This window comes from Patella vulgata, chromosome 7 (assembly GCF_932274485.2).
Source record: "Patella vulgata chromosome 7, xgPatVulg1.2, whole genome shotgun sequence".
Lineage (NCBI taxonomy): Eukaryota > Metazoa > Mollusca > Gastropoda > Patellidae > Patella > Patella vulgata.
The window spans coordinates 64,695,403-64,720,007 of record NC_065885.2 but is presented as its reverse complement, the minus strand read 5'-3'; the positions used below and the strand labels follow the sequence as shown (position 1 = coordinate 64,720,007).

The 24,605-nt window shown below is 39.0% G+C and overlaps 1 protein-coding gene across 1 annotated transcript; it reads left to right on the top strand.

The window, feature by feature from the left end:
• The first annotated feature begins 3,475 nt into the window (after positions 1–3,475).
• On the top strand, positions 3,476–20,362 carry LOC126827274 (cyclin-dependent kinase 20). Its single transcript, XM_050556558.2, has 11 exons — positions 3,476–3,682; positions 4,752–4,845; positions 5,419–5,492; positions 5,706–5,745; positions 7,180–7,368; positions 9,085–9,206; positions 11,040–11,102; positions 11,737–11,788; positions 12,827–12,898; positions 13,665–13,820; positions 16,437–20,362. The coding sequence occupies exons 2-11, from the start codon at positions 4,765–4,767 to the stop codon at positions 16,629–16,631; spliced, it is 1,044 nt and encodes a 347-aa protein (XP_050412515.1). The 5' UTR covers positions 3,476–3,682; positions 4,752–4,764; the 3' UTR covers positions 16,632–20,362.
• Positions 20,363–24,605: the final 4,243 nt, after the last annotated feature.

Below are 24,605 nucleotides of genomic sequence, written 5' to 3'. Positions count from 1 at the left end.
GGCCTACGATGTCTGTGTGTATATCGTGGTGCCTACGTTCTCTGTGTGTAATCAGATGTCGTGGGTCATATGGTCTAATATACCCGACAAACAAGTACTAGGCTTTCCAGTCCGAATCCTAGGGTCTCAACATCTAAGGGGCATCAGAGAGAGAGAGAGAGAGAGAGAGAGATGTTGGTCACGAAATGACAAAGTTTGTGTCGAGTGGACGCTACCGCCCCCCTCTCTCTCTATCTCTCTCTCTCCCTCTCTCTCTCTCTCTCTCTCTCTATCTCTCCATCTTTAATGGGTATTAATAACTGAAATACTGAAATTATGTTTGGGAGTCGCGGTGGCTCAGTGGGTAGGCACAGGCGTGTGGACTTGGCCGACAAAGTTCCTTGGGATTTTCCTTCATGTTTTTTCTTTTGTCTGTGATGCAGGGTGGTGGGCCTGACAGGGCAGTGCCTAGTCGTGAAATTCAATTCCTGCCCGGACAAAATTCCTCCCATACCACACTGTCTTCAATAGCCCGGTGGGTGCAAAAATACAGATCTAACTTTCGATGGCCTATACCATATGAAGATCTGACTGGTTGTACTCGAAGGTCGCGTCAGGGGTCGTACGAGCGCCTATAACGTCAGACTGATTAATCGATCAGCGTTGACGTTTTTAGTGGTTTACCCACAGTTCCATGCATCGCGAGCCAAGAAGTAGAAGTTTGTTGGAGACTGGATGATAAAAATTTACCCCTTGTTTCGGACTGGATGATAAAAACTTACCCCTTGTTGCGGGCTGGGTGTTGTTGTCGGTGTTACCGGACTTGATGGTTTATAGCAACTCTCTTCACTGTTACACGGTTGAATAAAATCTTCATCTAATTCCGTTTTACCTTCTAAAGATAAGCTTCTTGCCACCTATTGATATAGTACAAGTACCGAACATAAATACACATGTCGCCGAATTAAAGTCTCTAACTCAATCAATCGGATTAAAACACAGATCCTATTTCGTTTCGTTTTTTGTAGTTCAAAATTTCGTTTTATTTGTCTGTACTGCACAGAGTTGTTATATAACATGCGTTCTGGGTGACGTGAGGTATTATCCAATGAAACCATCTGTTACAGCGACTTCTTGGCGTGCCTTGCACGGAACTGTGGGTAAACTACTAGAAACGTCAACGCTGATTGATTAATCAATATCTAACGTCATAGGGTCAAAAGCCGCTCGTACGACCCCTGACGCGACCTTTCAGTAAAACTGGTTAGATCTTCATGTAGAGTAGGTCATCGAAAGTATAAAAAAAACGAAACGAAATATAGATCTGTATTTTAATCAGTTCGCTAACTCAATATGGTCCAAAGTCTTCGACATTGAAAACACGAATTATTGGTCAATTTAATTAAAGCAACATTGATGTTGTGATCTTACCGGGAAAAGATGGGCTTCTGATATCCAATATTTAAGACAAAATAAACATTTTACCATTTGTACAAGAATCGTGTGCCATAATGCGTTTCAGCTCTATTTGTAACAAGGGACTCGGAGAACAAGGCTAGACATATCCCACAAGTCATGTCAAACGGTGACATATTCTTATCTGGAGAGCTTGTGCAATAAATACTATCACTGTAGACTGGAATAACCAGACGCTAGAGATTGCCATTCAAGTGAGACTTACCTATTATAGCGAGACCTGACAGCTTTTTATCTATATTTTATTTATTCATTTAGATTATTTACGTACCTGGTTATTGGCATATCGATTACCGGCATTTTTACGTGCTGGTCTATAATCATCTTGTACTCTACCTGTAGTAGAATATCTCATACTTGTATATTTACACCTTTCATTATTACACGTCATCACCTTTTAAACCCCCCTTCATATTAATATTAATATTATTCCACATATTTTTGGCTTTTCTACTAGAGCCTTGTTCATATCATTATGACGTTGTTCATTATGATGTCACATTTACTATGACGTCAGATTTATTGTACGCCTCTATTGCAGTGGACGCTGACGACTGGCCCTTGGATGCATTCACTTGATTTGAAATATTTATTGTCTATGTCCTGCAATCTCTGTGTAGTTTGTCTTGTCCGCAGGTTTGTCTTGTCCGCAGGTTTGTCTCGTGGGTCTCGTGTACTTACTAATAGAACTGTACTAGCCATGCCCATGCGTCCAGCCCTGGATCAACCCTTAAGGGCGTGATTCTGGCACCAAGTGAGATTATCCAGTATTTTTCAAACGTGAAACAAGGAAAGAAAATACAGAGAGAGAGAGAGAGAGAGAGAGAGAGAGAGGGAGAGAGAGAGAGAGGGGGAGGGAGAGAGAGAGAGAGAGAGAGAGAGAGAGAGGGTAACATCCACTCGACACAAACTAGGTCATTTTGGGACCAACATAATTATGGTTAAATTTTATTTCAATAATTGGCTTGCGCGTAGGGGCCTTTAACAGTGGGAGGAAACCGGAGGACCCGGAGGAAACCCTACTCATTGACACGTACAACCGGGGAATCAATGACAGACCTTATGACGCAGGGCGCACGCGCTAACCATTCGGCCATCAACCCCACACCCCCTCACTCGTCCCCAAGTAGAAAAGAAATAGAAAATCGCTCATCTAATTTTAGCATACTAGGCCTACATAATGTTATTTCATTTTGAATAATATCAAATTTATTTTACAGTTTAGTATCGTTTTAATTTGAATTACATTTGTAATGTCGCCATGATGGCTGTCATTTTATGCCAACAAATAGTGAGGGTCTTGGGATGGTCATAATCTAGAACTGATGGCTGTCATTGTATTCTTCTCCTAAAGGTTAAGGTCTTGGGAAGGTCTTTAGATTAAAATTTAGAACTGATTGTAGTGTCACCGTGATGACTGTCATTGTTTTCTTCTTCTAAAGAATGTCAAAATTATCTCCATATTTCATATGAAATTGATCTTTAAAAAAGAGTATCTGGGAATAAATGAATGAATAAAACCGAAATATAGGCCCGTTAAAATCATGTTTAATCTTTAAATAGTCTAAAAACATTAATACGCTTACACTAGGCCTATACTTGGCCTTAATACACCCACACTAGTCCTACAATAGACCCTAATACACCTACACTAGGCCTACATTAGACCTTAATACACCTACACTAGGTCTACATTAGACCTTGATACACCTATAACTAAGTTTAAACTTCAAGGGCTCTAATCGCAGAGAGAACCCAGCATGTAACAAACAAAATTTATTTAATTTTTCTAAATTAATTCAGTGGTTTGTTTGGGGTTTTATTCAAATGAAATTTAACAATTTTTTTCAGAATATATAAAAGTCGCTTCTATATAAAAGTAGCTATTATGATGACCCCTTTCTTTATTTATTCTGCTTTTGTGTTTTGAACACACCATTAAATTGAATTCGATTGTTCAGCTTTCCCCGGGTGATCCCAGTCTAAGGGAGATAACTGCGACTCAATGCTCTCTGGTGCCGTGAGGATGAAACGGTATTCGTGGGAATTTTCTAGTAAATAGTTGTTTGTACCGTTGTTAAGACAAGTTTTTCAGTTAATTCTTGAAATATGACAATGATTTGATTAACCATTGTTGGTTTCCCGAGACTTTTAGGCCATTTTGAATTAATTCAGAATTTTTTGTTGGTGGTTTGGGTTGATTTAACTGGAAAACCTTGCTATAGTAGTAAGTGATGATTATATGAACTCCGTCACATACGTACAAACAATATTTAGTTCAGCTCTGAATGCAGGGCTCATTACACTCGCCTCGTACGTTCAGGAACCGCCCAGTTGAATCCTTGATGAAAAAGTATCGGCCCCCAGTTTGGCTTCTGAATACTAACTAGGGCACTCTGTGAAATCCATCATCATTTCCATGTCCCGCTTTATTTCCTTATTACTTCAACCCCAAATTTTTTTGAGTAATTGATATTCTGAATATTCCGAAGTACGACATCAATCAGAGGTCCCGTCACACGATTTGCATTGAATTATTAACAATGTATTTATATAATTCGACCTTCAATCTGTCAGTGTTTACCTACAAAAGATTGACACACAATCACCAATCAATTATCAATGAGATTACTTGTGTCGAACTTTGTTGGTTACCTTGATAACAACAGAATGACACACATTCACACAAGTGCGGTCCATGAGTAGGGAACGAAAAACCAAGAAACACCACAGCGCCAGTGAAGCCTACACACTTGTGTAAAATAATGCCCCAGTCAAAATCCCCCTCCCCCGCAACTCATTGCACACAATCATAATCACTGGAATGAAAATTAGTGTGTGTTAGTATTTAGTAATGACCAGAAGTTAGTTTGATAATGACCAATGTATCAACCCCATTCAGTTCTATTCTATTGAGGGGTGGGGGATGGATGGCCAAATGGTTAGCACGATTCGCCGAGGGTATGTGACGAGGAATAGGGTCGCCTGTCTAACCTCGTGGGTTTTCTCTGGGTCCTCTGGGTTCCTCCCACTGCTAAAGACCCCTACGCGCAAGCGAATTATTGAAATAAAATTAACCCATATGTTAGTCCTAAAATGGCCTAGCTTGTGTCAAGTGGAGTGAAACCATCTCTCTCTCTCTCTCTCCCTCTCATCTGAGAGAAATTATGAGGATTATTAGAGCATATGTTCAATTCTTGTACTGTAATAAAATCTGCCTTATAACTACAGTCTAACTGGAAAACTATTTAACAATTTTATTTCATATATAACATTTTATGTTTGATTTATTTCAGTTGAGATGTTAAAATGTCCATGTTTCAGTATACCATATTAGGTCGTATTGGAGAAGGGGCCCACGGAATCGTATTAAAGGCAAAACATATTGAGGTAGGAGAAACGAGAAATGAAATAAATAATGGATAATGGCCGCATGAATAAATGCATGTACGTTAGAAGATGAGGTCTGTTATCAACTGGCGTGGTTTTGATTCCCCGCTTGTACGTGACAAGGAGTAGGGTCGCTTGTCCAACCTTCTGGGTTCTCTGGGTCCTCATGTTCAACCCCCCTCCCCCACGGCAAGCAAATTATTGAAATAAAATTGAATCATGAGTTTGTCTCATCAAGAAAAATATGCAAATGAATAACAAAACACCATTCATGATAGCCTTAATTATCAAAAATTATCAAAATTATCAAAAAAAGCTAACATTGACCATTTCACTGCGAATAAAGTTTTGTCTACTATCATTCATCAGTATTCCTTGGAAACAGCTAAAATATGTCTCACTGACAGCGTTTGAGAAGGACCTGTTTTGGTTAATCACATCAAATTGAAATTTATTTTTTTTTAACTCAAATGATCTCTGAAACGCTGATGCCTCTTTACCTTATAATGGATACAAATATGAATGGTAATCTTTACAGAATAAAATAACTTTTAGTACTTAATGTTCTTACAGAGTGGGGAAATTGTTGCCTTAAAGAAAATCCCACTACGTAATCTAGAAGATGGGATTCCTAATACAGCTTTACGGTAAGAATTAACAATGGAGTATCTTATATTTTATATAAGACATTGAAGGAATTGATTTGTTTGGAACTCTCTCTCTCTCTCTCTCTCTCTCTCTCTCTCTCTCTCTCTCTCTTATGAAATTGAGATAATGTTCTGATATTTTTGATTTGGTTCTGCTATCAGATTTAGAATTATTTTTTAGATGTAAATTAATTAATTTGATTTTGTTTTCAGTGAAATCAAAGCTTTACAAGAAATAGCTGATAATCCATATGTAAGTTGATTGATTATATTTATATTATACATGTAGTTGATTGTTTATGTATATATAGGGGGGTTGGATGACTGAATGGTTAGCGTGCGCGCACTGTATCATAAAGTCTGTCATTGAGTCGACTGGCGTGGTTTTGAATCCCCGGTTGTACGTGACAAGGAGTGGGGTCACCTGTCCAACCTCGTGGGTTTTCTCCGGGTCCTCCGGTTTCCCCACCACTGCTAAAGATCCCTATGCGCAAGCGAATTATTGAAATAAAATAAAACCTTATGTTAGTCCCGAGAAATGACCTAGTTGTGTCGAGTGGACGTTAAACCCCATTTCTCTGTCCCTCTCTTTATGTATATATACCATCTGAAGATCTGTTAACGGAACACAGCTGTCGTACGTTCAGATGTCACTGTAACCCGGGTATCATTTAATCTTGTGTATCTAGCACTAAGTTCTTTCACATTCGTTTAATATCAGATTTTTGTTTAAAAATTCGTAAAAATTGTTTAAAATCATCCCAAATCATCTAATTTGTACTTGTATCCAGTTTGAAGCTCACTGATTAATTTTCATAATGAGTGTCCAATTTTGGATTGTTTATTTTTTAACAGTGATCGGGAAATTAAACGCTTGTAAATTGGACACTCATTATCACAATTGAATGGTCAGCTTTAAACTGGACACAAGTACAAATTAGATGATTTTGGTGATTTTAAACAATTTTAAAAAATTTTAAACATAGATCTGATATTAAACAAATGTGAAAGAAATTAGTGCTAGATACACAAGATTAAATGATACCTATGTTACAGTGTGTAGTCTCTATCAGAATGAAAAATTAAAAGTTGTTGTTTTTTTTTAATTAGACATATTTTTATACGCCCACATCTTCATGTGGAAGTGTATTGTCGTCCGTCTGGATTCTTTCGAAATTGTATCAGACCGTAACTTTATGGACTATGGCCCTTGATTGTATGAAATATCACATTTTTAGCTTGTGGACACTCTAGAGATCACAATTTTCATCCGATTTTGATGAAACTTGAAATGTATGTTTACAACCCAAAGATCTTGGTTCCCATCGATATTGCACATTTCAGACCATAACTTCTTGGATTATCACCCCTGATTGAACGAAAAATAGCTCTTTTTTTTGTCTTTTTAGCTTTTCATCTATTTCTCTATTCATCTCTTGCAAAATGTTTTGTTTGTATATTTCTAGGTGGTAATATTAAACAAACCAGTGCCACCTATAAGTTTTGTTTGTATATATCTAGGTAGTAATGTTAAGCAAACCAGTATCCCCTATAAGTTGTGTTTGTATATTTCTAGGTGGTAATATTAAACAAGCCAGTGCCACCTATAAGTTTTGTTTGTATTTTTCTAGGTGGTAATATTAAACAAACCAGTGCCACCTATAAGTTTTGTTATGTATATTTCTAGGTAGTAACATTAAGAGAAGTATTTCCCCATGGTTCTATGATAGTTCTAGTATTCGATTATATGTTATCTGATTTATCTGAGGTTATAAGGAACTGTGATAAACCACTGACAGAAGCCCAGATTAAATCATATATGTTGATGTTACTAAAGGGTGTGGCCCATCTACATGAAAATCACATCATGCACAGAGTAAGTCAAACTTTATTTATCTTAAACATACATTATGCAAGAGCTAAATCTGTCATTTGCAGGTCTTTCTTTAGGCCTGAAATGTTATCTAAATTATTAATTAGACATTAATTAACTTATCCAGAACATAATCAACTGTTGATGTCATCGCTAGCGTGCGATATTTACTGGATTAGCATCCCATCTGCTGTTCAATGCTCATTGATGATTAAATCTGACTATTGCAGGTCTTTCTTTAGGCCTGAAATGTTATATAAACTATTAATTAGACATTAATTAACTTATCCAGAACATAATCAACTCTCGATGTCCTTACTAGCCTGCGATATTTACTGGATTATTATCCAATCTTTAGAATCGTGCTGACTTTAGTAATGATGATCGAGGGTAGGCCTAAATTTCAATCGTTCAGAGTGGATCAATTTTCAGCAAATTCCCTTTACATTATCTAGTTTGTAAATATTGTAGTGAGAACTGCTAGCCCTTCATCTAATCTCCCATAATGTATCTTTAATGGGGGGTTGGATGGCTGAATGGTTAGCGTGCGCGCTGTATCATAAAGTCTGTCATTGAGTCGACTGGCGTGGTTTCGAATCCCCGGTTGTACGTGGCAAGGAGTGGGGTCGCCTGTCCAACCTCGTGGGTTTTCTCCGGGTCCTCCGGTTTCCTCCCACTGCTAAAGACCCCAACGCACAAGCAAATTATGTAAATAAAATTAAACCATATGTTAGTCCCGAAATGACCTAGTTTGTGTCGAGTGGACGTTAAACCCCATTTCTCTCTCTCTCTCTCTCTCTCTCTCTGTATCTTTAATACAAAAGGTAATGAAATAAAATTGGATCTAACGTCCTATTGTTCTGCTACGAACTGGGCTAATGCAGACAGGCGACCCTTGCCATGTAGAAGTGGAAATTGAAACCACGCCACTTGGCTCTATGACAGACCTTATGATCAAACCCACAGGCATTAACCATTCAGCAACCCATCCATACCCCCTTATAACCAGGGGGATAACAGAGAGAGAGAGAAATTGGGTTTAACGTCCACTCGACACAAACTAGGTCATTTCGGGACTAACATACAGTTCAATTTTATTTCAATAATTTGTTTGCGCGTAGGGGTCTTTAGCAGTGGGAGGAAACTGGAGGACCCGGAGAAAACCCACGAAGTTGGACAGGCGACCCTACTCCTTGCCACGTACAACCGGTGATTCGAAGGGGGATAACAAGTCTCAGCCAACACCGGGATCGAACCCCAGACAGCCTGGCTAGCGAGCAAGCACCTTGATTGGATGTAATTCACAAAACAAATGGAATATAATGAAATGGGGTTTAACGTCCTACTGTTTTGCTCCTAAAGTGGGCTAATGAAGACGGGCATACGCCATACAGTGTGCTATGAGGGAAAGTTTGCTTGCTCAGACAGCAGCTCTACAGCCTACCCAAATCAAATTCCAACTGTCAATGGATCTTTTACATGCACACCAATGTGTACACGGGACCTCGGTTTTTCGTCCTATCCGAACGACTAGACAGCTGTCCTTGTCTGGCCCTCCAGGTTTAACATCTTGTCAACACAATACTTTCATCGTTCTGGGACTAACATGTTTAGTTTTCCATAGTTAGCTTGTCCAACTTCATTGGTTTACTCCGGGTCCTCCGGTTTCCTCCCACTTCTCAAGACTCCTACGTGCAACATGGTTTTTGTTTATTTCAGGATTTAAAACCAGCTAATTTATTGATAAGTGCTACTGGACATCTTAAAATCGCTGATTTTGGTCTGGCTCGGGTTTTCCAGAATAAAGGTGAAAGACAATACAGTCATCAGGTGGCAACCAGGTAAATTATACAACTAGTAACCAGGTAAATTATACACCTAGTAACCAGGTAAATTATACTTTCCAGCAACCAGGTACTTTATGCTCCTAGCAACCAGGTAAATCTCCTAGCCTAGTAACCAGGTAAATCTTCTAGCCTAGTAACCAGGTAAATTATACTTCTAGTAACCAGGTAAATAATGTTTCCAGCAACCAGGTAATTTATGCTCCTAGCAACCAGGTAAATTATACTCCTAGCAACCAGGTAAATTATGCTCCTAGCAACCAGGTAAATTATGCTCCTAGCATCCAGGTAAATTACACTTCTAGTAATCAGCTAATTTATACTTCTAGCAAAGTATCCAACTGTTGTTTAGGGTTCCATCCCATGACATGGAAAAGGTTTGTTAGTCGAACCTTGTTTTGTGAATTTCTGGCACGGTTTCCCCTTTTCGGTGAGCAAAACAGTAGGACGTTATACCCCATTTCATTATATTCCATTTGTTTTGTGAATTACATCCAATCAAGGTGCTTGCTCGCTAGCCAGGCTGTCTGGGGTTCGATCCCGGTGTTGGCTGAGACTTGTTATCCCCCTTCGAATCACCGGTTGTACGTGGCAAGGAGTAGGGTCGCCTGTCCAACCTCGTGGGTTTTCTCCGGGTCCTCCAGTTTCCTCCCACTGCTAAAGACCCCTACGCGCAAACGAATAAAATTGAACCGTATGTTAGTCCCGAAATGACCTAGTTTGTGTCGAGTGGACGTTAAACCCAATTTCTCTCTCTCTCTGTTATCCCCCTGGTTATAAGGGGGTATGGATGGGTTGCTGAATGGTTAATGCCTGTGGGTTTGATCATAAGGTCTGTCATAGAGCCAAGTGGCGTGGTTTCAATTTCCACTTCTACATGGCAAGGTGTAGGGATGTCTGCCCAACCTCATGGGTTTTCTCGGGGTCTATTAGATTCCTCCCAACGCATATGTTTCAGATGTCGTGGTTGGTTAAGATATTTTCTTATGCAGTCAATCTGATTAAAATACAGATCTATATTTCGTTTCGTTTTTTTATACTTTCGATGGTCTACACTACATGAATATCTGGCCGGTTGTAGCGATAGGTCACTTCAGGGGTCAAAAGATCGACTTATGACCCTATGATGTCAGACATTTGATTAACCAATCAGCATTGATGTTACTAGTGGATTACCCACAGTTTCGTGCAAAACACGCCTAAAGCTCGCCGTGACAGACTGTTTCATTGGCTTATCCCTTACGCCATTCAGAACACGAGTTAAATAACAACTCTTCCAGAACCAAGTGTAGTAAAGACAAGTAAAACGAAATTTTGAACTATAAAAACGAAACGAAATAGGATCTGTGTTTTAACCAGATTGTTATGCAGTCGGCCTGAAATACCCGTCTTCACTCGATTGTGACTATTTTGGGGATTGAGAGAATTCAATTCTGGAACTTTCAATCGAGTAGCACCATACAGTCTTTGATAATTTATATGTTTAAACAGAATACAAATTCTTGTCTTTGTGCCTTCATTTGTTATTTTTTATACTTAGATGTTCACTCACAGCTTTTTGTATTTGTAATATTTGTAATAAAGCTATTACACTCGCAAATTATGTATGATATTATTGATTACCTTTGTCCTTGAGAAGCAGAAGAGGATTTCTTGTTGAAACCAGCACTAGTGATTGTAATCCCGTTCCCATCAAGTTGTTTATGTGTTATTTCAATGTTGGGGTGTTGGATAGCTGATGTGACCAGTGGACATTACCCTCTCTCTCTCTCTCTCTCTCCCTCTCTCTCTCTCTCTCTCTCTCTCTCAATGTCTATCTTTATTTTAAAGGTGGTACCGTTCTCCAGAACTTTTATATGGTGCCAGGAAATACGATGAAGGTGTAGATTTATGGTGAGTAAATGGAGAAAGTAGTTATGTTATATTAATACGCCCACATGTTAATGTCGTAATCCTGTCCTGCAGTTCGTCTATCTGTTCACGCTTTAACCCCTCTACAAGAGGATTGTTGAAATGAACAATTTCCGACAATTACTTTATTTCATTTGATTGATTGTGAATAATTACCAGAGTTATTCCCCTTGATTTATGAAGCCAATTATCATAAGTCAATTAGTAAACTGATGCAGCCCATAGATTTTAAACAATTGCTACCAGAGTTACTCCCCTTATTGTGCAAAACCTTGTTAACATTTCAAGGGAGTCGACATTATAATAACATCCTAAAAATTACTGCTGGAGTTATTCCCCTTGATATCCCATGATAACAACTTGATTTACTTTACTAAACTTTAACTGTGCCTAGTTGTTCAGATGGGACGAAAAGATGAGGTTCATCTTTGTACACAGGTACGGGAACCCTTGTCAGTTGGAAAACCCTTTGTCAAGTTGGAAGAACCCTTGTCAAGTTGGTAAAACCCTTGTCAAGTTGGAATTGGAGAAAGATTATGCAGATTCTGCTGTCCTGACTGCAAACAATTAATTTATCTGTCCGCAATCTTATCCTATGTTTGTTTATTTTTTTCAGGGCTGTTGGATGTATTTTTGGAGAACTGTTAAATAATTCTCCCTTGTTTCCTGTGAGTATTTTTTAAACCTTGTCACAGCAGCTGACTCTCATACTAATATCCGATTGCTGACTGCTAGCATTCTCCTTCCATACTAGGAGAGTTAGATGGCCAAATGGTTAGTGTGTGCGCGTTTTATGGTAAAGTCTATTATTGAGTCCACTGGCATGGTTTCGATTCCCAGGTTGTACCTGGCAAGGAGTAGGGTCGCCTGTCCAACCTATGAGATTTTCTCTGGGTTCTTTGGTTTCTTCTCACTGCTAAAGACCCCTACGCGCAATAAAATTGAACCATGTGTTAGTCCCTAAATTACCTAGTTTGTGTCGAGTGGATGTTAAACCATATCTCTCTCTCAATAACTATACTGTAAATAATATATATGTTGTAAACGGCTAGCAAAAAGAAATGCAGTGAAATTGTTGTTTAACTTCTACTTTTCTGCAGGGACCGCGCTAATAAAGATGGACATAAGCCATACAGTGTGCTCAATCTGATTACAATACAGAACTATATTACGTTTCGTTTTTTTATACTTTCCATGGCCTACACTATATGAAGATCTGACCGGTTGTAGTGGGAGGTCGCGTCACGGGTTGTACGAGCGCCTTTTAGCCCTATGACGTCAGACATTAATTAATCAATCAGCGTTGGCGTTTCTAGTGGTTTACCCACAGTTTCGTGCATCGCACGGCAAGAAGTCGCTGTAGCAGATGGTTTCATTGGCTAATCTCTCACGTCATCCGAAACGCAGGTTACATAACAACTCTTCCAGATCCTAGTGTAGTACAGACAAATAAAACGAACTTTTGAACTATAAAAAGCGAAACGAAATAGGATCTGTGTTGTTTTTTTTAAATGAGATTGCAGTGTGCTGTGAGGGAAATTTGATATAAGAGGATTTAACACAATTTCCTTTTATTTGTTAGGGTTACTGGTGCAGTGTGAAGGGCAGAATTTTGCTGACTTTTATTCAATTTCCAACAACTAAATGTGCAATGTTTACAGAGCATATATTTGTGGATATTAGAACTATTTGATATTTTATTACAGGGGGAAACAGATATAGAACAGTTGTGTTACGTTTTACGAGTTCTTGGTACTCCAACAGAAAAAACATGGCCGGTATGTTCATTGGTTTATAATTTCCACAATTAAAGATATTTTTCGTCTGTCTTTACCCCCTACCTGAAAAGGGTTGACTATCTTGAACAGAGGGAGGGGGCATCTAGTTTTAAGGAAGTTGACTATTTTAAGGTGTTTTCTATGCAGGGTCAAGAGAAAGTATAGACATGCACATGAACTTAAAGGTCGATAAACTTGAGAGTTAAAATAAGGCTTTCATATTACCTTTGTGAAACAGATTCATTTGGCTTACCTGAAGTATTCCCATGTTTTTGTCAGATATGACCTAGAAATCATTATGCAAATAAGTATTGGGGTTTTGGGTGGCATAAGGTCTGTCATTGAGTCAACTGGAGTGGTTTCGCTTCCCTGGTTGTATGTGACAGGGAGTAGGGTCGCCTGTCCAACCTCGTGGGTTTTCTCAGGGTCCTCCGGATTCCTCCCACTGCTAAAGACCCCTAAGCGAAAACAATTGAATTAAATAAAATTGAACCATATGTTAGTCGCGAGATTACCTAGTTAATCTCTCTCTCTCATCCATCGGATGATACGAAAAACCGAGGTCCTTTGTCTACATCGGAATGCAAGTAAAAGATCCCTTGGCAGTTGGAATTCGATATAAGAGTAGGCGATAGTGCCGCGGCCCGGGCAAAATTTCCCTCATAGCACACTGTATGGCGTATGCCCGTCTTCATTAGCCCAGTATAGGAGCAGAACAGTAGGACGTTAAACCCCATTTCATTTCATCTCTCCCTCTGTATTACAGGGAATGACTGATCTGCCTGATTATCATAAAATATCATTTGAACATAACGAACCCATACAGTTTGAAAAGATCGTTGTTGATGCTTCAACTGATGCATTAGATTTACTGAAGAAATTTCTGGTGTATCCATCCAAACAACGTATTGCTGCTAAAGAGGTGGGTATATAACCAAACAGAAAGGGATACTCGATTGACCGTTCCTGAATTAAATGCTCTCAATTCCAAAAATAGTGTCAATCAAGTGAAAAGGAGAGTTTCGGAGTACAACGCATGTGCCGACTGCATTAAAAAATATCTAAACCAATCATGACAGCTGAAACATATTTGTTACTTAAAATACGTCGCGATTCTACTCACACCACCTCAGCTGTCGGGACTGGTGGGGGGGGGGGGGTGGCCGAATGGTTAGCATGCATGCTATATCATACGGTCTGTCATTGAGTAAACTGGCAGAGTTTCGATTCCCCGGTTATACGGGGCAAGGAGTAGGGTCGCCTGTCCAACCTCTTGGGTTTTCTCCGGGTCCTCCGGTTTCCTCCCACTGCTAAAGACCCCTACGCGCAAGCGAATTATTGAAATAAAATTGAACCATGTGTTAGTCCCGAAATGACCTAGTCTGTGTCGAGTGGACGTTAAACCCCATTTCTCTCTCTCTCTCGGGACTGGTAAACCTGTGAAATGGCTGAATTCCGTATCACTTGATTGCATTTCCGTCAATTCTGGACGTTCCAGACTTACAATCGGGCACCCCCAAGAGATTCTATAATCCAGTTTTAAGCATACCAGGAACTGTGCCCAGAACGGAATAGTTAATTTTTTTTTGTAGTGTAAAATGGGTCGAACGTAACCGTACTACCAATCGGACCATTATTTGAATGACGATCAGCAGTGAATATTCGCTAGGCCGCGACAATCACTGATAAGGATGACATCGATGCGACTTAATGGGCCAAAAATATTAACTTTTTTCCGTCAACAAATTAAATTCTAAAACATTTTTTTTTATGTATTAGAAAAATAAATAAAGACGTTTGAAGTATTTGTAGGTAAAAATTATTTCCAATTTTAATGTAAATGGGTATTAAAATGAGTATAAGGCGCCATTCTGCTCCAATCAGTAACGTTTTATGTAAACAATGCATGCGCCATTGAGCCAATGATTGACGCCGCGTGATATGACGTCATGTGTTGAAGGCAGTCATCTTTTACAGAGATATTAGAAGACTTTCGTAATACTCTTTGAAACAGATTGATATTTGATATGACAAAAATGACAATAATTACTACCCAGTAAATGATAATTAACCCAATATCAAATAGCTGCATATCAGTATATAATTACTGCAAGAAATAACCCCATATCAAATAGCTGCATATATCAGTATCATTACTACAACCAATAATTCAGTATCATCAAACAATGGCATATATAACAGTTTATTTACTGCAACGTATCTGCGATAATTTTGTCCGAATCAACTTTGTTTTCTGAGTGGGGTGATCTAGGCACCGTTCTCACAGTTAAATTTTCGTACTGTTAATGATAGACTATAAGGTTTCAGAACAGTACTCAGTATGAATTTCTGCGCATGCGTCAGCATTAACGTTGGGCCTTTTCCCAGTGATTGAAATTAACTTTTCAGAATTGTTCTCAGTACGGATTTCTGCGCGTTCGTTAGCATGAACTTTGACCCTTTTCCCTGTGACTGAAATTAACTTTTCTGTGAAGAGTTCCACATTTAGCAAGCCAAACACGGTTCCGAGAATGGTCATTGCATGTATAGCAATGTAAACTGGGCTAAATCTATTTGTTAAGACCAGCTTATTTTTTGTCAAGGTCGCTGAAATGTAAATAAGGTTAGGGCACATGATTGTTTGTGTGATTGTAGGTTAGGTTTAAGATTGTAGGTTGGCTAGGTCCAGGGTTAGGGCTAGGGTTGGGATTAGCCCTAGATGTAAACGGTGTAATTTCTTGAATGTAATCGTCTGGGACGGTTCTGTGTAGAGTATGCTTACCGTGTTGGCTGAGAAAATTGGTCAGGATTGTACCTTGTCAAGGGTGCAGGATTAAAGACCAGTCTAGTTTAACCATAATGTATCTTTAATTCTTTTCTACACTCTTTAAAAAAAAGTAGGGGATATTGGAATGCTAATACCTATGTAGGTTGTGATATGATAAATAGTCATGGACACTTGCCATGCTTTAAGAGTATGTTCACAGATGAAGAACTATTCGCCCCAACAGAATCACTGAGCTGCACATGCGACACGCAATAGCGCCATGCACGTGGAAGGGGTTCATTGTCAAATTTGAAGGGTTGATGAAAACTGCCGCTTGCTGGTTTATCCTCTCCATGTTTGCTTTCCTATCGGTTCTTGCATAAGAGTTACAGTTTAGCGTAACTTTGCTTTAGTGTGTTACGTTTAATTTGGTCGGGAGATGGTTTCGTCGACGTCAACGTCAACCGACAACACTGCAAGAATTGCCACGACGAATTGCTGAATGTCTGAGGATTGGTGGAGCAATTACTCATTATTAAGACAAAAATCAAAAACGTCCATTTTCACTTTTGACGGTGTATCTCTTTACAGTGAAATGGGGCCATCAGATAAGCCGCCCATATGAACTGTTTATGTTCATGTGTATGCAATTGGCCTGTTATTAACATACACTGGTTACCTCTAATAAAAACAGCAGTGCATTTCCGCAGTTTTGTATTGTTTCTGAATATCCCCTACTACTTTTGATATTTGATAATGATTATTTTTCAGGCTCTACTACATCGATATTTTTTCACGGAACCTCTTCCAGCTCATCATTCCGAGTTACCTATTCCACAACGTAGTCGTCGTACAGGTGTTCAACATAAACATCAACCATATGAATATAACATCAATATCCCTCTAGAAGATACTCTAATAGATCCTGATCTTATATCACCAAATGTAGCTAATTATATACAATAATGTAGGGTTAGGTTTAAGAATTTGGGGGGAGAGGTTAAGTCTCCACATAAGCACTGACCTAGGATGATGAAAAATTAGTTCGTGATATTTCCTAGTTTTATTAAAATACATACAATACATTAGATTTATATACAAAGGCGATTTCACTGTTTATTGGTGTTGGTGGCGCTGATGGTCTTCCTTGGGTGGTGCTTCTGGTATTCTGGTATTATTGTTTCTGAAGAGAAAAGAAAAGAAATTTGAGGCTCTCGCGAGAGAGCCACATTAGTGTGTTTCCTACAACGGATTGGATTTTCTAAAAAAAATCGTGTTTGTTCCACATCACCGGGTTACGGCTAGGGATTCTTATATCTAATTGATTTTAATTACTAGCGGTTAGGCATAGGATTTGATATATGGTTTGTTTTGGGTCAGGGTGGAGACTGGTCTTATTTAATCTAATTTACTGTGCACTAGGATGTCGTTCAGATTTTTATTTTTAGAATATGCAATTATAAGTTTCTGTGTGAATATTTTCGGGTGATTTTCTTGGAGATCAGTATAGTGTTTTCTGATGATTTTGGACGCACTTGCTGCTGTTGCGCTAAATGGAACTACAAAAGGAGCTATTGCGCTAGCCGTATGAATATTCAAACCTAGGGGGGCTGTTGTTTTCAATTTGTCAATCCAGAATTTTTCTCTTGTTAGCCTAAACGTTTTAATTTCTTCTGAAGTTTCAAAGTCGCTCTTGGTCTTTTCTATTGGCGTGACAATGAGATCTGAAATGTCATGATTTGGTTGGTTGAAATGAATTGAGACAGGTTTGTCTTTTTTGGTGACTATGTCAGACCGGTGACCGTTAATTCTTTCCCTAAGTGCATTTTGAGTCTCCCCTACGTATTGCTTGTCACATTTTCTGCATGAGATTAGATAAATTATGTTTGAACTACTGCATGAAAGTTGGTCTAATATTGGGAATTTTGTGCCAGATGTTTTGTTATGGAAATGGTCGGATATGTTTAAGATTTTGCATGTTTGACATCTTGGATGGCCACAAATTTTGGTTTTATGTGCTGATTGTATATTATTTGTTTCTTTGGCGGCAAGCTCAGCTAGAGTGTTGTTTTTTATACGTCGTAGATAGCGTTTGGAGTATCCCCTTTCCCGTAGTTTGCTAAATACCAATGTACATGCTGACTCAAAGTCGGTCTTCTGAGTACATATCCTATGAAAACGGAGAATCTGAGATTTTATGATGCCAGAGAATGTATGTTTTGGGTGAAAGGAGCTTTTGAACAATAATTGATGTGTGTCGGTTTCTTTGAAAAATACTTTAGTTTCCAATTGGCCTGTGATTTTGGTGTTGTTACTTTTAAAAACGGTAGTATCAAGGAAATCTATGCTGTTATGGCTTACATTTGCGGTTAATTTGACAGATGGATGATGATTGTTCAGGATGTTGAAAAACGTCAAAAATTCGTCTAGTGTGTAGGTCCAGACTATGAAAACGTCATCTAAAAACCGCCCATAGAAATCTGGTTTTAATGGACAGAGTGGCAGAACTTCCCTTTCCCACTCCGCCATGAAGAGATTTGCATAACTCGGGGCAAATCGTTTTCCCATCGCAGTTCCGGAAGACTGAAGGTATACTTGGTCGTTAAAAGCGAAGTCATTCCTCCTCAGACAAATGTTGAGTAGTTTGAGGATTTCTTCGTCCGGCCTGGATGCTTGCGGGTTCCTAAGAAATGCTTTCCTAACTGCTTCAATACCTATGTTATTATCAATGTTCGTGTACATGCTTTGTACGTCGATGGATATTAATACGGTGTGTTCGGGGACTCTTAACTGTTTGATTTTCTGAATGAAATCGTTAGTGTCTTTAAGGTAGGATGGGTGTTGGCATGCTAGGGGTAATAGGAAATGGTCTATATATTGTGATACGTTGTATGATTCGCTGCCACAGTCTGATATTATTGGGCGTCCCTTGGGTATTTTATTAGGTATAAACCATTCTGTTTCTGGATTTTTATGTATTTTTGGTAGTGTATAGAGATGTCTTTGTCGGCAGTCAGATTTAGCAGATAGATAATCATATTGTTTTGCTGTTATGTATTCCTTATCCTGCAATTCATATAAGATGTTGTTTATTAAATTTGCGGTGTCCTTAAAGATTGGTTGGTCTAATTTAGTGTAATGTATAGGATTACTTAATTGTTTTTCTGCCTCTGAGATATAGTCTGCACGATTCATTATGACACAACACGAGCCTTTGTCGCTTTTCTTAATTATTATGTTTTTGTCCTTTTTAAGGGTGTTTAATGCCGTTTTAGTTGCTCGGTTAAGATTTGGTTTTTGTGACTGTGGTTGAATGGATGATATTTCTATATTCATTTCGTCGAAAGTTTTTAGGATGGCTGGTGATAATGACTTTTTAGGTGGTTTCCATGTGGATTTTACTGTGAATAATTTTTTACCTCTGCCGGGTTTGTTCCTAAAAAAATAAGTCAACGAAAGTGTTCTTTGGAAGCGATCGGTTGCTTGGGTGATGGGGTCTATGGATGTTATTGTGGGGGTTGGGATGAATTTAAGGCCTTTATCAAGAATGTTCATTTCTAGGGGGTTGAGAAGTCTGTCGCTCAAATTGACAACTGTCTGTCCTAAAGACGGCTTCTCATTCCTTTTCCCTAATCCTAGTTTAAATTCCTCATCCAGCAGTTGATGATCTCTCTGGCCGTGTCTGTGCTCCAGTGGATTGCGTCGTTACCTTTCAGTTCTATTTTGCCCTTGAAGGTTGGTAATGTGGTGGCGTTTGGTGAAGGTGCAGTGGAGATCAGTTGGTTGTAGCTGGTGATGTTTGGATGGCCGAATGGTTAGCTTGTGTGCGTTGTATCATAAGGTCTGTCATTGAGTCAACTGGCGTGGTTTCGATTCCCCGGTTGTACGTGACACGGAGTAGGATCGCCTGTCCAACCTGGTGGTTTTCTCCTGGTCCTCTGGTTTTGTCCCATTGCTAAAGGCCCCAACGCGCAAGTGAATTATTGAAAAAAAATTAAACCATGTGTTAGTCTCGAAATGACCTAGTTTGTGTCGAGGGGAGTTAAACCCCATTGCTCTCTCTCTCTCTCTCTCTCTCTCTCTCAACCCTTTGATAAAAAGAGAAAAGTAAGGAACAACCGTCCCTAGGTTAGATATGGAACTAACTCTAATAAGGACATTAATAGGAAGGCATTATCTAACTCATCCAGGCTTTCGTGACGTTGATACAAAAGAGATAACTTGTTCTTCGGAAAGCTGGATAACTTGGACTTTGGAAATCTGGATAAATCATTCTTTGAACAGCTGGATAATTTGTTGTTTGAATAGATAGAGAACTTGAACTAGTTTCGATTCTCTGTGGTGTAACAAAGTGCTGTTTAACTTTCATCAAATTGAACGGTCATCTGGGTGCTTAGAACTTTATGACCTTAGCTGCTTCTTGATAATATATATAATATTGACATTTTATGACCATGAGCTTATCATGTATGACCATGAGCTTATCTAGGATCAAAAGGTATATAACTGAAGACAACTAGAAACGAAGACAGACCGAGCAGAAGAGACGCAGAGGCCGGCGTATGGACTCAACTAAGTTCAGCCGCTGCCTTGGCAGAATGGCGGATTTAATATTGTTTTATGTTTTCCTGTTGTAATTATGTAGATGTGTTATATTCAGTTCCCGTTGTAAATAAATGCTGTATTTATTAAACTGATCGCTGTTATCAATAGAAAATAGTGTTACAGTGGTCCTTCAGACGTGACAAGGAGTAGGGTCGCCTGTCCAACCTCGTGGGTTTTCTCCGGGTCCTCCGGTTTCCTCCCACTGCTAAAGACCCCTATGCGCAAGCGAATTATTGAAATAAAATTAAACCATATGTTAGTCCCGAAATGACCTAGTTTGTGTCGAGTGGACGTTAAACCCCATTTCTCTCTCTCTCACTGCCTTCAGTACATCTAAGTTTTTAGGACTACCCTAGAACTAGTATCATTCTCTGTAGTCCTCCAGTACATCTATGTTATTAGGACACACACACACAAACTGTGGTTACGGACACGTTCACAAGGGTGGATACGTGATTTTTCAAAAGGAATGGGGGGTGGGGGGTCAGTAAAACCAAAGTCTCGTCGAGCGTATAATCGAGGACAGCATACTTGGTGACACCTTCAAGCGATTATATAGCGAAAAAACACACGTAAAGTCGACTAGAAATGGCATTCGTTGCATTAAAAGAGTTTGTTCCATTTGTTGCAGTTTGAGATGTAAGAAATGAATAAATGACAAATTCAAAGCGGGGCGAACTCAATAATTGTATTTTAGGTCTTTGAAGCTTGATAATTACAAATATACTATTCATGTTTTTATAATATAATAAACAAAATTATATTTAATATATCTCATGAAATTTTATGTAATTGGCACTCAGTTGTATGTAAAAAAAAAAATGCGAAAGCAGTATCTAAATGACCAATTAAATTCCATCGAAAATGAAATAGACACATTTTATGTTTATATAATGACTGCCAAGCGGGGCGATGCGAACAACTTTATTAAAGATAATAATTACATGTTCATCTTCCAGGTGACCGGACTACGTCTGGAGTCTTAAACGCGATTATATTTTAGAGAATAAAACTGCTTAATTTTATGTTAAATGCCCTTAAAATTATCTACCTTTGGGCCGAGCAACTCAGCAGGGTTAGAAATTCGTCATTTTTTGCGAGAATCCAAGAGAATTCTCATATATGCAATCTGCGCGAATCTTTCGAATCTTAATAATACTGACTAAAAAACAAAATTGTGTTTATTGTTTATTGCCAGTATGAGAAAATGCCGTAGCCAAAATAAGCTGATACGGCGCCGTGGCATTTCTTCATAACACAATTTGTAGTCCTTTGTCCATCACGTAACAGTCACGTAACTTGCAAAAGTTTTTATTCATTCGTCGATGATAGACAAACGGCACAATGATCAGGTGACAACCATAACTGAAATTGCTATAAAATAAAAGTCTGTACGACTATGATATTAGTCAGGTCAATATATGGAAAATACCCCCTCAACCCCCCAAAAATTAAATTGCAACAAAAGGTTTCTCAACTGATTCTGGCAGGGTTTAGTGTACTGTATAACATACTAAAAGTTTACCAAAGTAAGACCCCCGGAAAAGTGTTTTTTCAAGATGGCGCCAAAATGACCACTGAAACGTCTTAAAATAATCATAACTATGGAACTATCAACTCTAATTTGATGATCTTGGTGTCTTTCCCCAGGGTGTAACGGTGATATATTCAAAAGGTTTTTTTTAAATCGGATAATAATTGTGACCTCTAGAGGAAGCTAAAAACGCGATTTTTTTATACGCCCAAATTTTCATGTGGACGTATATAGTCGTCGCCCCTGTCCGTCCGGACGTCCGTCCGTCCACAATTGTTTGTGGACACTCTACAGGTCACAATTCTTATCCAAAAGATCTCGGCTGCTTTCGATATTGGCATGTATCGGATCGAAACTTCTTGGATTATGGCCCCTGTTTGTACGAAAAATCACGTTTTTAGCTTGTTGAAACTTGAAATGAAATGTAAGTTTATAACCCAAAGATCTCGGTTCTTTTCGATATTCGCGCATATCGGACCGTAACTTCCTGAATTATGGCCCCTGATTGTGCGATAAATCGCGTTTTTAGCTTGTGGACCCTATAAAGGTCATAATTTTTATCCGATTTAAAAAACCGTATTACTATCTCACCGTTACACCCGAAAGACGACTGAGTTCGAATTTCGTGAAAATCGGCCCAAAATTGACAGACAAAATGGCCGCCGTTCGTTCTCAAATAGCGTAAAAATACGGTATATCAAGGTTGTGGACCCTATAGAGGTCACAATTTTTAACCAATTTTGTTGAAACTTGAAATGTAAGTTTATAACCCAAAGATCTCGGTTCCTTTCGATATTCACGCATATTGAATTGTAATTTCCTGAATTATGGCCCTTGATAGTAGGAAAAATCACTTTCTTGTTAGCCTGTTCTCTATCCATCTCTCGAAAATGTGGGCGTATCCTGCCTGGCAGCCGCTGGTTCCTACATGAAGTTACGGTCCGATACATGCCAATATCGAAAGGAACCGAGATCTTGGGGTGTTAAACCTATATTTCATGTTTGATTGAAATCGGATAAAAATTGTGACCTGTAGAGTGTTCACAGACAATTGTATAAAAATTGATGTATGGTACAATATCGCGATAATGTAATCAGCCGAGGACGCATATTATGTTTCAATACCGACACATGGGGACTTTGTGTTTGGTAAACGCCAACAACCTAGTACATACACACTCACATCCGAGGACGTTACAAGTGTATATCTATAATATAAATTGAGTGGGTTCAACATTATATCCCAGAACAGGCCCCTTTGACCACAGGAGCAGCCCATTGAAAGAACATTTTTTTACTGATTCAGACACTTAAACTTCTAATTTTCTGAACCAATCTAACTGAGGTCTTACCTCGTAGACTTGACACTCGTTGTGGTCTTTAACCTGTAAATAACTACGCCCCCCCCCCCCACCCTCCACACCGTATGACCGCACATGGGAAAAACAATATAACAGTTAATAACTGATGTGTGGTACAATATCACGATAGAACAGTCATTTATTAATGTGATCAACCTAGAACGCACATTATGTTTTAATACCGACAAATGGAGACTTTGTGTATGGTGAATGCCAACAACATAGTAAATACACACCTGGGGATCACGTGGCTAAGTGGGTAAGACGCTGGCTCACTAGCCTGGAGGTCGGGTGTTCGATCCCTGCATTGGCCGAGAAAGTTCATCCAGATTTTCCGGCGTGGTTCCCCCTTGTCAGTGATGCAGGACGGAGGGCCTGACAAGGACAGCTGTCTAGTCCTTCGGATGAGACGAAAAACCGAGGTCCCGTGTATACATCGGAATGCACGTTAAAGATCCCTTTGGCAGTTGGAATTCGATATAAGAGTAGGCGATAGTGCCGCTGCCCGGGCAAAATTTCCCTCATAGCACACTGTATGGCGTATGCCCGTCTTCATTAGCCCAGCATAGGAGCAGAACAGTAGGACGTTAAACCCCATTTCATTTCATTTCATTTCAAATACACACCTACATCCGAGGACGTTACAAGTGTATATCAATAATATAAATTGAGTGGGATCAACATTATATCCGCGAACAGACCCCCTTTGACCACATTAGCAGCCCATTGAAAAAATAATTTTGTATTGATTCAGTCAGTTAGATTGGTTCAGAAAATTAGAAGTTTAAGTGTCTGAATCAGTAAAAAAATGTTCTTTCAATGGGCTGCTCCTGTGGTCAAAGGGGCCTGTTCTGGGATATAATGTTGAACCCACTCAATTTATATTATAGATATACACTTGTAACGTCCTCGGATGTGAGTGTGTATGTACTAGGTTGTTGGCGTTCACCAAACACAAAGTCCCCATGTGTCGGTATTGAAACATAATATGCGTCCTCGGCTGATTACATTATCGCGATATTGTACCATACATCAATTTTTATACGCCCACATTTTCATGTTGACGTAAATTGTCGTCGCCCCTGTCCGTCCGCCCGTCCACAATTGTCTGTGAACACTCTACAGGTCACAATTTTTATCCGATTTCAATCAAACATGAAATATAGGTTTAACACCCCAAGATCTCGGTTCCTTTCGATATTGGCATGTATCGGACCGTAACTTCATGTAGGAACCAGCGGCTGCCAGGCAGGATACGCCCACATTTTCGAGAGATGGATAGAGAACAGGCTAACAAGAAAGTGATTTTTCCTACTATCAAGGGCCATAATTCAGGAAATTACAATTCAATATGCGTGAATATCGAAATGAACCGAGATCCTTGGGTTATAAACTTACATTTCAAGTTTCAACAAAATTGGTTAAAAATTGTGACCTCTA